Source organism: Phalacrocorax carbo, chromosome 3 (genome assembly GCF_963921805.1).
Source record: "Phalacrocorax carbo chromosome 3, bPhaCar2.1, whole genome shotgun sequence".
NCBI lineage: Eukaryota > Metazoa > Chordata > Aves > Suliformes > Phalacrocoracidae > Phalacrocorax > Phalacrocorax carbo.
Genome location: NC_087515.1, coordinates 19,370,213 through 19,383,561, shown reverse-complemented (window position 1 = coordinate 19,383,561; position 13,349 = coordinate 19,370,213). Strand labels below are relative to the sequence as shown.

Here is a 13,349-nt window from a genome sequence, read left to right as displayed (position 1 = left end):
AGTTCATCTTCAGCCCATCTCCAGCATAAAGCCATTGGGAGTTGCAGGTTTGCACAATGCAGTCCACTTGGTTTTCAGGCTGGGATTTCAGTCTGTTTTTGCAGTTGAAAGGCCATGCTGCTGACTGTATTGAGATGAATATTTGTTAACTGAGGCCACCTCATCATGCTTTCCTGTGGTCAGTTTTTACTGTGGCCAAACTTACCCCATCCACCAATCTCCTAACCTGTCCTTTGTGTATAAGCTGGTGTTCAGCCATGAGCCTGAACAGTGACTTTGTGGTGATGGCTGCTGCATCAACGCAGCGCTTGCCTTGTGGGAGTAATATTTTGAAGCACAGCTGCCATGTTCCTGCATGTGCAACACCCCAGCAAGGCAGAAATGCCCCTGTGGTTCCACCAGCAGCCCCCAGTCAGGATAATGACGCTTGAGCTAATCCTGGCTGGGCAAGACAGAGGTGCAGGACAGAGAATTTGATTTTTCCCTTGTATCTGTCACCACATGATAGTCTCAAATGAGATGTCAGTGTGGGAACCAGTATGGAAGGGAGGGAGGCCCAGTCAAGGCCAGAGATTTGTGCAAGCAGTCAAATGCCCAAGAATTCAGGGTCTGTTAATAGAAACCATAATGTTTGATCCCAAAGCCCACGTAAAAGGTTAATTAGCTATTGAAACATGATTTACCACTATGATGAATGACAGTAAGTGGGTTTCAGTCCTAGATTGTTAGCTGTGAAGGACAAGACTTGGTTTATTTTTGCTATTGTTTCTGCGATAACAGAATAGTCATGCTTAAAACCAAAGAGCAGTCCCCAGCTAATTCTTCTGCTAGATTAACATAAAGCCAAGGGAATCCTGTGCAATCCCTACCAAATGAGTGATCAGACTGGAAGATGGGGCATCCACAGCAATCATGACTCTGAAAGCTTGTTTCATGGGCGGACTATTGTCCAAAGGCTGAGCTGCAGGCTTGGGAATGTGCCAGAAACAGTAGCCAGGGCAGTCACATTTCCTTATGAAATTTTGTCCCTTAATGGATGATGAGAGGAGATATCATCACCGTCTGATCCTGGAGGGATGGCAGAGTATGTGGTGACAGGAAGGCTCAGGAGGTCTGCAGTAATTTTTTTTTTCCTGGTGGTTTGGTGGTGGGTTTTTTTGTTAAGCACTTCTTTTTTTAATTTATTTTGAGATTCCCTTTGGAGGATGTCTCCTGTGAGGACAGAAATCTGGTAGAAGAGCAGACTAGACAGTCTTCCTTTCATAAAGTAGTGCTATGTGGTAACTTTTATCTTCCTCCTCTGAACAGAACTAAGGTGGAAGAGGAGAAAACAGTCCCTTTGAAATGAAGAAATTAGCACCTGGGTGAAAGGTGGTAATTGGTCTATTTCAAAAGGATCAGCACAGCAGATCTGGGAACAAATCCTTCTGCAGACAAGCCCAAGGGATGATGGTTCTTCCTGGGCATGGGGCTGCTGCGTGGCCTCCTTTGGTCTGGTTTCTAGCTGCCAACATGTTCCTCATCCAGTAGTTTGCAAAGACTCCCAACAGCCACATAAACTGATACTGGCATTTGCCCTGGAGCCCTTGCTGGGCACTGTCTCTCTGAGCTTCCTGTCCTTTGGCAGGGTGCAGGTGTTAAAACAACACTCAAGAAGCTGATTGCCTGCAACTGGACAGCTTGAGTTTTCAGTTCCAGTAGCAGCTAGATGAGACTATTGCTGACTTTGAGGAGATGTTGTCTCTCCACTGGAAGGTGGCCAGGTAACACAGTTTTGTTTCTTTACAGTGGCTCTGAGAAAGGAAGTAGTGTGACCGAAACACCAGTGATTAAAAAGCATAACGGGCTGCATCTCACGCTACCGGATGCTCATGATACTGATTCTGGTGAGGAAACAAGAACTGTGCTTTCCCATCCTAAATGCATGCTTTTGCGAGGGAGGAATGCTTTATTTCCTTTGGCGAGGTGGGGGGGAAAGGGGGCTGCACGCACATGTGTTTGCTGGGCTGGTGGTCAGGAGGTCCAGATCTGTCTCCAGGGCCATCTCCGCTGCAGAAGGTGTCACTGTAGTTTATCTGTACCTTGGCTTCCCATGCATAAAGCAAAGATATGGATTCCTGCTTTCTTTTACAAAGCTGAGATGGGCATGAAAGGTATTAGATGGGAGTTCAGTATGCTTCTGCAAGAACTGTGTGATTCAGTCCTTTTTTTTCCTTCTTCTTTCCCCCCTCACCTCCCCCCAGATTTCATAGAATCATAGAATCGTTAAGGTTGGAAAAGACCCTTAAGATCATTGAGTCCAACTGCTAACCTATCAATGGCAAGTCCACCACTAATCCATATCCTCAAGCACCACATCTACCCTTCTTTTAAATACCTCCAGGGATGGATACTCCACCACCTCCCTGGGCAGCCTGTTCTAATGTTTGACAACCCTTTCGGTGAAGAAGTTTTTCCTAATATCCAACCTAAACTTCCCGTGGCGCAGCTTGAGGCCATTTCCTCTCGTCCTACTGCTTGTTACTAGGGAGAAGAGACCGACCCCCGCCTCGCTACAACCTCCTTTCAGGTAGTTGTAGAGAGCGATAAGGTCTCCCCTCAGCCTCCTCTTCTCCAGACTAAACAACCCCAGCTCCCTCAGCCGCTCCTCATAAGACTTGTTCTCTAGACCCTTCACCAGCTTCATTGCCCTTCTCTGGACACGCTCCAGCACCTCGATGTCCTTTGTGTAGTGAGGGGCCCAAAACAGCACACAGTACTCGAGGTGCAGCCTCACCAGTGCCAAGTACCAGGGGCACGATCACCTCCCTGCTCCTGCTGGCCACACTATTCCTGATACAAGCCAGGATGCCATTGGCCTTCTTGGCCTCCTGAGCCCACTGCCGGGTCATGTTTAGCCAGCTGTCAACCAACACCCCCAGATCCTTTTCCTCCAGGCAGCTCTCCAGCCACTCCTCCCCAGACCTGTAGTGTTGCATGGGGCTGTTGTGACCCAAGTGCAGGACCCGGCACTTGGCCTTGTTGAATGTCATATCGTTGGCTCTGGCCCAATGATCCAGCCTGTCCAGGTCCCTCTGTAGGGCCTTCCTGCCCTCCAGCAGATCGACACTTCCACCCAGCTTGGTGTCATCTGCAGTCTTACTGAGGGTGCACTCAATCCCCTCATCCAGATCATCAATGAAGATAATGAACCGGCCTCAACACTGAGCCCTGGGGAACACCACTCATGACTGGCCACCAACCGGATTTGACTCCATTCACCACTACTCTCTGGGCTCAGCCATCCAGCCAGTTTTTAATCCTTTTTAGATGTCTTGATCAAGCCAGATATTACTGTGGTTTTGGAAAGTTCAGTGAGAGTGTCAATTCCTATTAGAAGGTGATTTGGTTTAGGATTTGCACCTAAACCTTGTGATACTTTACTATATAAATATGTGATTTTTGACATATTAAAAATTATGGGGAAAAGAGAGTGGTTATGAAATGAAAGTTTCCTGGTGATACAAAATAATTTAGGATAGTCATCACTTCGCTAATTGTGAAGATTTGTGAAATAGCCCCTATCAACCCTGATGCTGGGCAATAAAATGGAATTTCAGTTTCAGTGAATATATGAAAATGGCTTGGAAAACACTGTAGGTAGTTTGCAGAATCCATCAGCCACTAGGCATTACTAGGAAAGCAATAAAACCAAAAAAATATTATTTGTCACAGTACTACTGTTATCCATGCAATTCCCACTCTGCTGCTGAAACAGTGAGTGGTTTATAGTGGGTAGACTGTGGGGCTGAGCCTAGATTAATCTCTGCACCTTCAGCTCTAGCTGATGCTTAATGGTATGTAAAAGGCATTCCTGGTGTGGATCCTGTGCTCTTGCCTGGCTTTGTAATTGTCAGGAGAAAGGAGTATGGCCAGGTTTGGGCTATGCCCACTTCACAGTATCATTTGAGATTTTAAGACCGCATTGTCACCAGCAGTGTCTGTAATATTTTGATGTGCTGGGGTGCCACCTTTCTAAGACCTCACTCCTGCCTCCTGCTTGGTCCTCTGCTGCAGACTTGCAGCACCTCCTCTAGAGTCACAGCAGAGCACTGGGACTGGTCTCTGTGTAGTGCCCTCCTCAGAAAGCACCTGGCTTGGGTGCCTGTTCCAGCCTGCTCTTAGCCCAGTTTTAGCAGCCAGTGTGCAATGGAGCAGCCATAGTTCAGCAGAAAATGCTGCATGCCATGGTACTGCCTGCCAGAAAGAGCAAATTAATGTAAAGTACAAGCTTTAAAACAGCTTTTCATGCACATAAAGTGATTTGCACTGAATGCAGTTTGATTTTAGCCAAGAAATGTATTCCTCCTCCACGTTGAGAATCTAGGTTTCCATGCTAACATGGTTGCACCCAAAATGGACGTAAGCATAGAGCTTGTACTGAAATTATACCATCCGCCTCAGCGCAGGGCCAGTGCTGGCTGTTTTCAGAAGGGTCTGTGGCTTGCTGCTCTGCAGGCTCTAGGTGCTGCTGTTCTCCATGTGCAGAAAGGAGGTAGCTGGGTCTCTTGTCCCAGCTGAGAGCCTTTTTGAAGACCATAGGAGATAAGATTAGAGAGTACAGCTCTAGCACCTTTTGGCCTTGTGCCTCCCCAGAGCTGCAGCTGTGCCTGGCTGGCTGCTCTGAAGGAGGGAGGTGGTCTGATTTTTTTTGCATCATCCTGGAACAGGCTCTGGTTTCCATCGCGAAATCTCCCGGGAGCGTGCGGCAGTATCACTGTAAAGCACAGGTGCTCTGTGATCTCTGGGCTCATCACTGAACGGGGGATTACTGCAGTCGGGTTTGACACTGGCCTCTCCCTCAGACCACAATGAGATTATTTGCTGTGCCAGAATTTTAGGTTTGCTGCCAGGAAGATTAATTCCTCTTTATTTTCTTCATCTTCTCCTAGCGGAAGCAGTGTTCCTAACTAAATTCACCAATATCAGTCAGCTGCCTTGCTGTTTCATTCTTTTTTTGGTTTAGTCTTATCTTATAATGCTCTTGCCTGAAGTGATTTAGGCTAGGGAATTCTGTGTTTCTTATAAGCCTAGTAAATCTACTGAGGTACATTTCTATTTTGATAGCAGTTTTTTCATAGATGCAAAATATTAAACTTGGTCCTTCTTGGTCTTACAACAACCCTAGAACGGTGCTTTAAAATTATTTAGATAAATTTCATATGGCTTATACGCAGAGCTCATCACGACAAAATAAATTTTGTTATTTTTATGATTTCTTTCCAAAATGTGTGGAGGGCTTTATTGTAAAATGTGAAGTTTATATTCTGTCTAGTGGAGCTGTTAAAAAGAGAAAGAGACTGCACTAAAATAACAAGTTGATATGATATCTTCTTATGCCAACATTTGTATGCATTTTGAGGCATGACATTAAAGTTCTGTGAGACAGGTTTTCTGTGTTCTTTTAGCATATAAAGATCTACATTTCTTTAGGAAGAGGCATTTTATAATGGGACATTTAGAGACTTTTTTTTAATGTCGCTTGAAGTTTTTCCAGCTTTCCCCCGCCACCCTGAGGTCAGAGTGATACCATGCCTCTTTCAGGAGATGGTGGTATGTGTTAGAGGTATACTTTTTTTCTGGCTCCAGTACCCTCAGCCCACCTCCAGAGTCACCATATTGCTTGCCTGAGGTTCAGAGCTGTGGCTGAGCCACCTTCAGTCCTGAGGGGCCAGGCTGGCAAAGACCACCTCTTACAGGGCATTATTTGGGCAGACAAGGTTTAAGGATCACTCCTGTGAGCGGTTCAGCAGAGATGGGTAAGAACTGGTAGCAAACGTGTGGGTATGGGCTGGGATGGACACCTTATCATCTGGTGTGTGCGTGTTTAGAACAAGAAACGTATCTGTGTCTGAGGCTGAGCAGGGATGGGGAGGGATTGGCTGGTCTCTGCCTGGAGTGGTTTCCTTCCCTGTGTGGGCTGAAATGGAAAAGAAAATAAACATCAAAGGACTGGAATGCCAAAGGCTGTTAAATGCAGAGAGCCTCTGCTGTAAATTTCTAAATAACTTGGGTTCCTTTTTTATTGCTGTGGAGATTGAAGCCCACAGCACTGGGCAAGATCAGTCTCAAATTGCAGGCTTTTCCCCCTTGGCAACTACCTGGCTAATGAAGAGAAGGAGAAGAGGAGCAGCTAACTCGTGTTCATTTGCGTGCAGCTAGCTCATAGTGATATTCCTGTAAAGCCTGCTTTGTGAGGGAAGGATGCTTTAGTAGATCGTAAGTGGCTGTTCAGCCTCACAGCAGTGAGTGAACCTCTCCAAAATAAATAAAGGTGCTTTACAGTGACACAGTCTCCTTGGATTGACTTGCAAGGAAAAGAGGATTTCCCTGAGCTCTGTGGGGATGTGAATAAAACACCAGCCCATCTGCCCACCTAATGCAATCAGACCAGCATTATGTATGGGTGCTTGCAAGAAACACAGCTCCAGAAAGCCTGTCTGAAAGAGGGCAGTCTTGGCAGAGAAATGTAATACTGAAAGTTGCTTTCAGAGCATGCTAACATGATCAGGAGTGCTAATATAAGAATCTGGTTAGGCTGACTGCAAAATCCCCAAAGCCCGTGTAATTTTTTCCAAGTTTCTCAATCTAGAATGCAAGAGGTCTGCCCTAACTTCAGAGGGCTCCTAATAACATCACTAGCTGTTCATGTGACTGTTTTCTTTTGCCTCTGCCCTGCAAAGAAGCTGTCTGTGTTTTGGATGGCTGGGGGTGAGTGCCTGGTAGTTTTCCCTGTGATAAACAACCCTTGTCTGTCTTGAATTCCTGGGAGTTTTGGTGAAATTTCTCCCAGGTGGAAGGAGGAATGAGGGAAGAGGAGTGTCAGTGGGCAGGGCAGGGGGAGGAATCCTGTGCAGTGAAACAGGCTGAAGATCAATCTGTTAAATATAATAAATTCTTGGTGCAAAGCAGAATGGCTTTTACCGTACCGTTAAAGCCATAATTGCTACATTACTGCACTGTCATCTCTTGGAACATTAGATCAGGAATAGCTTTGAAAATATGTAGGAATTTAAGAAATGCATCTAGGAAGAGCACATTTGCATTTTCCAAGGGAGCCGTGGGAGGTGCTTGCGCTGCAGGGCTGTTTTGAAGTTCTCCTGCTTAAAATGAATGACATTAGTTAGCAGTGAGATAATGGGAAAAATATTTCCCATAGCAGTTTTAGGCTTCTAGTTGTACTTGTGGCCTTTCCCTAGCCATGACGCTCTGAGGCAGGCAGCACTGCCTCGGGTGAGCTAAAAGCTGTGGGCCATATCCTGCACTGTGCTGCACAGGTGTCAGAGGAGCGTGGGGCAGAAATGTGCCTCCCCTCGCACCTTGCAGAAGACTGGGTCCCAGCTCAGCGTTCAGAGGAGCTCTGGCCAGGGAACCATGGCAACGGGACCACACTGCTCTGCCTGCCGGCACCCTGGCTCCAAGTGATGGTCTGCTCACAAGGAGCTGTGGTCTGGCAACCCTCTCCTCAGCACACTCCAGCTGGGAAAGCATTCTGTCTGTCTCAGAGACCACTTAATGCGTGTGCCTTGTAACGGATTTTTTGCCCTTCTGTCCCTTCCCTTGCTCAGAGCCATCCCAGGTTCTACAAGTACCTGTTCCTAGGCTCTGCTGCTCCCTCAGGGTGGCTGTGGTGAGAGAAAGCAGGACTTTAAGTTTGGGATCTTGTGGTCTACAAGGTCTGCCTGTAAGGATAGATTGAAGAGTAATGCTAATCAGCGCAAGTGCTTCAATCACAGCAGCTCTTCACAGAAAGAGCTTATATCAACCTTGAAGTCACATTAAACCTATGTATATTAAAATACTTTTTACCAAAGCTTTACAAAGCCAACTCTGAAATCTCATTTTGTAGCTTCTTTTTTTGTTACCATCCTCTTAGTAGCCCTCTGACAGGTCGGCTCACCAGTATAATCCCACTTGCTGTACTAGCAAACATGCTCTCTGCCCATGTATTCTTTCTGGGAGTAGCTTTTGATGTGATGCTTTGTCCCAGAGATGTGGGTGCCAAATGCTTTATTCTTGCATAAATGTTGCAGTGCATACTAAAGGTTAATATAGTCAAAGCACTGAGCTCTCTGCTCCCCAAGGTTAAATGAAAAACCATGCTGCCTCTAAACCAGTAGAAAAATATTGATGTCACTTGAAATGTGTGTGCTGTGTAAATGGTGCCAAGCTACTCTGTAATGCTGTACTAAGATTTTACATTAGAGGAACGTATTTTGTATTTGTATGGTGACAGTGTGCTTGTAAAATGGGGTACTAAAAAGTGTTTGTGGGAAATATTTGATGGTAGAGTTCTGCTTTCCAAATGAGCAAAATACGGTTGCTTCCTTGATAAATGCTAAGCAGAGCTTTATAAAATCACTGTCTGTATCTTAATTCGCTTGTTTGAGCTGCAGCCCTTGGGTAATTTAGTGGGGTTTTTTGAGTAAATTAACCTTTCATAAAACATGGTTCTCCAGTTGGTCATGCCAGAATTCAGTGGAGTTCTTGCTACATAAAACTGATGCAGAGTTCAGTTTCAGTGAGTGGAGAATCAGACCTGCTGCCTTAATGACTCAAAGAAATATCCCATAGTAGTATAAAATGCATTATTGTTCTTGTTTGTCTGGTCCATAGGATCACAGCGAGCCTCTTCCCTTGCTGCATCAAGACTGGAGCAGGCCATGTCTGAAATAACTATGCAGAGTAGCGCAATGAAGCAAGGACCTATGCAGCTGTGGACAGCTCTTGAACAAATTTGGCTACAAGCCGGTAAGTCCTGGACCACCTGGAGTTCCTTTTCCCTCCAGTGGTGAATGAGATAAGTATTAATGAAGTAGTTGAAAAACACCTTATTTTGGCAGAAAATCTGTATATCTAGCCCCGACGGTTTTTAAAATACCACTTACTTGATTCAATATAACAAAAAAAAGTACTGGAGTAATGCGATTTTTCAGCTCGGCTCTCTTTTTCTGTAACACACAGAAAACTTCAGTCATCATTTAATTATGCTTTTAAAAGAGGAGGGCAGGTAGTTCTTCATTAACAAATGGTAGTTCATTTGGACAATTATTTTCATTCTCCTTTTCATACATGCTTCCCCCCAGTAAAACTGGGCAAACTGTGTATTAAATGTTATTTAGACTGGGAGCTTTCCCATCTTTGCTGAGGTTTAAGTGAAAATTATTAAAAAGAACAAGTCCTCCACTAATTTTATCGTTGACTGTTTGAATCTCCCAAGGACTTGTGGGTTGAATGTCAGATTGAGACACTCATGCAGAGATGCTACAGAAGAGCACATAAAGGGAAAAGAGAACAGTGAGAAGGAACTCTACCCAGAGGCGATTTGCAATCTCGTAAAAAGATGTTATATAGGACACTTGGGGAGGAACGGAGTTGCATAGTACATCCTACCATTTGCATTCTGGCATTTCAGGACTGATAGAAAGAGTTCTGACCCTGCAGTTTTGCTCTTAAGAGACACAGCTTTTCTTCCCCAACTGGGCCCACAGTTGTGGGCCTGAAATCTCATTTGAGTGCTGTGATTGCTTCATAGATGACTCTGCTACCATTTGCCATGAAAAAAAAAAAAAAAAAAAGCAGAGCCCGAGCCCACTGGAACTTTGCTGATAACTTGATATTCTGTATGCAGGAGAACCTTTCAAATTCTCATTTAGCTAATCTGTACAATTGACAACTCTCACATAAAACCTGGCAGTCTCACCCTACTTCTAAGCAAAGATTTTTATAGCGGGTTTTGTGGGCCATTTCCTACCAATTAGACTTCAGTTCTGGAACAAAAATACATGACGTTCTTTTTGTTAGAATTTGGCTAACTATTAAAGAACAAAAGAAGTTACCTTATGGAATGCATCATCCTTTAAGTTAATCACATGGTTCACTTAATGGCTTGCAGGTATGTAAATTTCAATGATGTGCTGTGGGCTTCAAAATCACTAGCAAGATTTTGCTTTATTCAGTTTATGCTCCTGATGTAAAGCTGCAGAGGAGGCTGGTGGGGAGCAAAAAAAAAAAATTGAGTTTATTGTGATGAGAAGTCAGGTGTCTGTTGTCCATTATCCTGCAGATACCTCTAGGCTGTTTACATTTTTGGTGCTCTGTGAAAAGACAAAAGCAATAAAGACCTAGTGCTTGCTGCGACCTAGCTGTGAATTGCTACGATTACTTTTCAGTGTAAATCAGTGCCTTTCACGAAGGTGTTAATTAATTCTTTTAGAAATAATTTATTTTTATAAGCTGTAACTTTTCTGTCCTATTCGATCACTGTTAAAATCTTCATTTCAGCTTACTTTTAACTAGACTTGAATCAGAACTGATATTCTGAAAATACATACTGTGACTGCCTCGTAATTTCATTACTGAAGTCAGTTACTGTTATGGATGTAGCTTAATGGGCTCTCGGTGAGGCACTGCCCATTCTTTTCTCGCAGTAGTGTGGAAGTCTCTGCATTCTGGTATCCTGAGGTATGAGGAGAGATGCAGGTATTTTGGAGTAGTCTTTACTCTCTGCAGAGAAGGACACGGTGCCTGAATAATTAGAGGACTTCTTTGAAGTGGGTCAGATTTTACACCGGGCTTTGTGAATGGAGTAGTCCAAAAGGGTATCACTGACCCTCTGTGCTAGAATCTTTCCTGTCTAGAAGAAGGGGAAAGGAGGAACAGGTATATTTGTAAGAAGTTAATAACTTCCAAAATAGATATATGTCATAAACAGCCAATTAATCAGAAAGGTGTGGTTAAAAACAGTTGAGGTAGTCACATGCTTTTGAGTTACAGCTCACCCCAAAATCAACAGCTGTGGAAAGCAACAGGCGATTAGCATAACATTCTGATGCCTGCATCCGGAGTCCCTTCATATTCATGATAGAGCCACACCAGTATGCCGTAGATTTATATCAGGTTTAACTTAGACTTGTCCTTTTTCAGTCAGTGACTCATCTTGTGACTCTAGGCAAGTTGCCTAACTTTTTCATACCTCAGTGTCCTGTCTCTAAAGGGAAAAAATGTTAATCTGCCTTTGGGAAACGTCTCATGTATTGTTTTTGTTATCATTAACACTTTAACCTTTTTAGCATGAATCATAAATCTTTAGATAAAATTATTACAATTTCCTAACCTCATACTACTGTGAAGTTACAACAAAGCATCCGTCCTTTTCAGACACCAACAGGATGCAGCCGGCCATGGATTTAGAACACCAGGCTGCAATGTGTCTGAGTTTCATTAGAGCCATTACAGTTCCCATGCCTCTTCATATCCCAAGGCATGAAAATTAAAGGTACCAACCAACTGATCCAGTTAGAGCTTTCTGCACTTAGACTGGAAAGAGGCATACAAAACCAGCTATCCCACAGCTATGTGAGGCTGTTCTCACAGCCCTCCAGCTGTCATGCCAGGCCATAAAGCCAGCACATATGCTTGCAAGGGGATCGTTAGTGGGTGGCAGCTATCAGAAGGTGCTTATGTAAGGGAATTGTTACTGTGTCACCCTCCACTTGCAGCTGCAATAGGAGTTCCTGCCTTTTGCAGAAGCATCCTCAGTCCTTCAGAGCTAGAGAGCCCCTGTTGCGCTCCTAACAGGTCCCACAGTCAGTCCATGAGAACATGTGCATTCTTTAACAGTGGCTGAAGGCAAGTGAGGCTGTGAACCCTGTGCAAATAGTTAAACGCTTTTGTCCTGTGATAAAGATACTTATCTCACACATAAGAGGGCATAGACTTAGTGTTTTTATCTGTAACTTTTCTGGGTTTATGACCAGCACAGTTATGTAGGGAAGGTGATAAAGCAGCATCTTCGTAAGTGCAGCCACTAAGTCCAAAACTGCTGCACTACTATAATGGATGCTGCACCTTGGCTTACCGTGCAGCAGTGCCTAGCGAACTTCTGCAAGCTAATTTTTTGTGGCTTACTGAGCAACCAAAGAGCTACTTGTTGGATCTGTGGTCTCTAGAAAAAGTCCTCTTTTTCTCTTTCACACATCCAAATAAAACTGTGAATCCTCACTGTTAATCTTAAGTCCAGCCGTCTCATGTAGGACCAGCTGGGAGTACAGTCATCTGCAGCAGGGGACTTAGTACATTTCTTCAGTGGGCTTCCATATCTTGTTTTCCCTGTGAGTAGTCACAGTTACCTTTGGAAGAGTACAAGGTCTGCTGTCCCCAAAGACTAGAGAGGTTGTCCACTCCCTGCGGCAGGCATGCTTGGAGGAATACTAATAGGCATACTCTGTTTTCAAGTGTTCTGTAGCAAAGACTGTGATTAACACAGCTTGTCTGGTCCTTTTTAACAAAAACCTCCCAGTCCTCTTGAAATGTAATGGCTTCTTAAAAGGAGAGAGCTGTCTCATTAGGCTATAACATTAATAAGCCTAAACATTATTCTTGGCCCCAAGTCTAAGAAACAGGTTATTTCAAGGAGTACTCAGGAAGAGTGCTGCAGTGCACATGCTGCTGTGGTGCAGCTCCAGGAGGGGTGGTCTTTATGTGATCCATATGCCCGTTTTTTCCTCTTTGTTCTACTTTTCATGACTGAGAGCTTGAATTCAACTTAGAAGGAACTTCCACAGTATTGGTAAAGCAGGTTAACTCCTTCCACCTCTTACTGTAGGAAGACCTGCAAGGGGAATCCTAGAGATTACTGGTGATGATACTGCTTGTGTTACCAAAAGAAATGTCTGTCCTAGGAACTATTTCTGCCCCTTATTTCCTTTTTAAAATCATGCCAGTAGTCCTCTTTTCTGTTTAGCGAATACAATCATGCTGTTCGGCTAAGGAAAATGTACTTGAAGTTGTTCAGATTTATGACCAAAATATACCTTCATTTGACCTTTCTTAGATCACTTTTAACCTAAAGAGCAAAGCATGTCAGTACTGAAAATAAATAGTTTTAATAGTTTTAAGCACTTTGGGTAACTGGAGTGATTTCTTATCTGAAGTATGTGTGATTATATTTCCAGGCAGTAATAAATGTATGCTCTATTTATACAGAGCAGTTTAGAATGCTGCAAGGCAATTTTAATAAGAGTTCTAATATTCCAGCTCCTGTTGCTATATTATTTTAAGCTTATACTTTTGACTACAGTGTCCACTTTGTTTGTCTTTACTAGTACTTTATATCTGACAATTTAGCTTCTTGACTAACCCAATACTTTACCAAATATGGCCACTCACAGCAAAGTAGGTCTGGTAATTTGATCTAAGATTGGCTAAATGCCTGCTAAGCACAGTCTGCGAACCTTACCAGGTAGACCTAGGGCTAATTTAAAGGAACATTTAAAGAAAAATTACTAGGATAACTATTCCACGTACTC

At 43.8% G+C, this 13,349-nt stretch overlaps 1 protein-coding gene across 3 annotated transcripts in view; it reads left to right on the top strand.

The window, feature by feature from the left end:
* Nucleotides 1–13,349, top strand: part of TTC7A (tetratricopeptide repeat domain 7A) — a 184,806-nt gene that overhangs the window by 124,302 nt on the left and 47,155 nt on the right. For all 3 annotated transcript variants that reach the window (XM_064446062.1, XM_064446061.1, XM_064446063.1), the window contains 2 exons: nt 1,789–1,886; nt 8,656–8,790. In XM_064446062.1, coding sequence (XP_064302132.1) covers nt 1,789–1,886; nt 8,656–8,790 — 233 coding nt within the window. The remainder of the gene's footprint in view (nt 1–1,788; nt 1,887–8,655; nt 8,791–13,349) is intronic.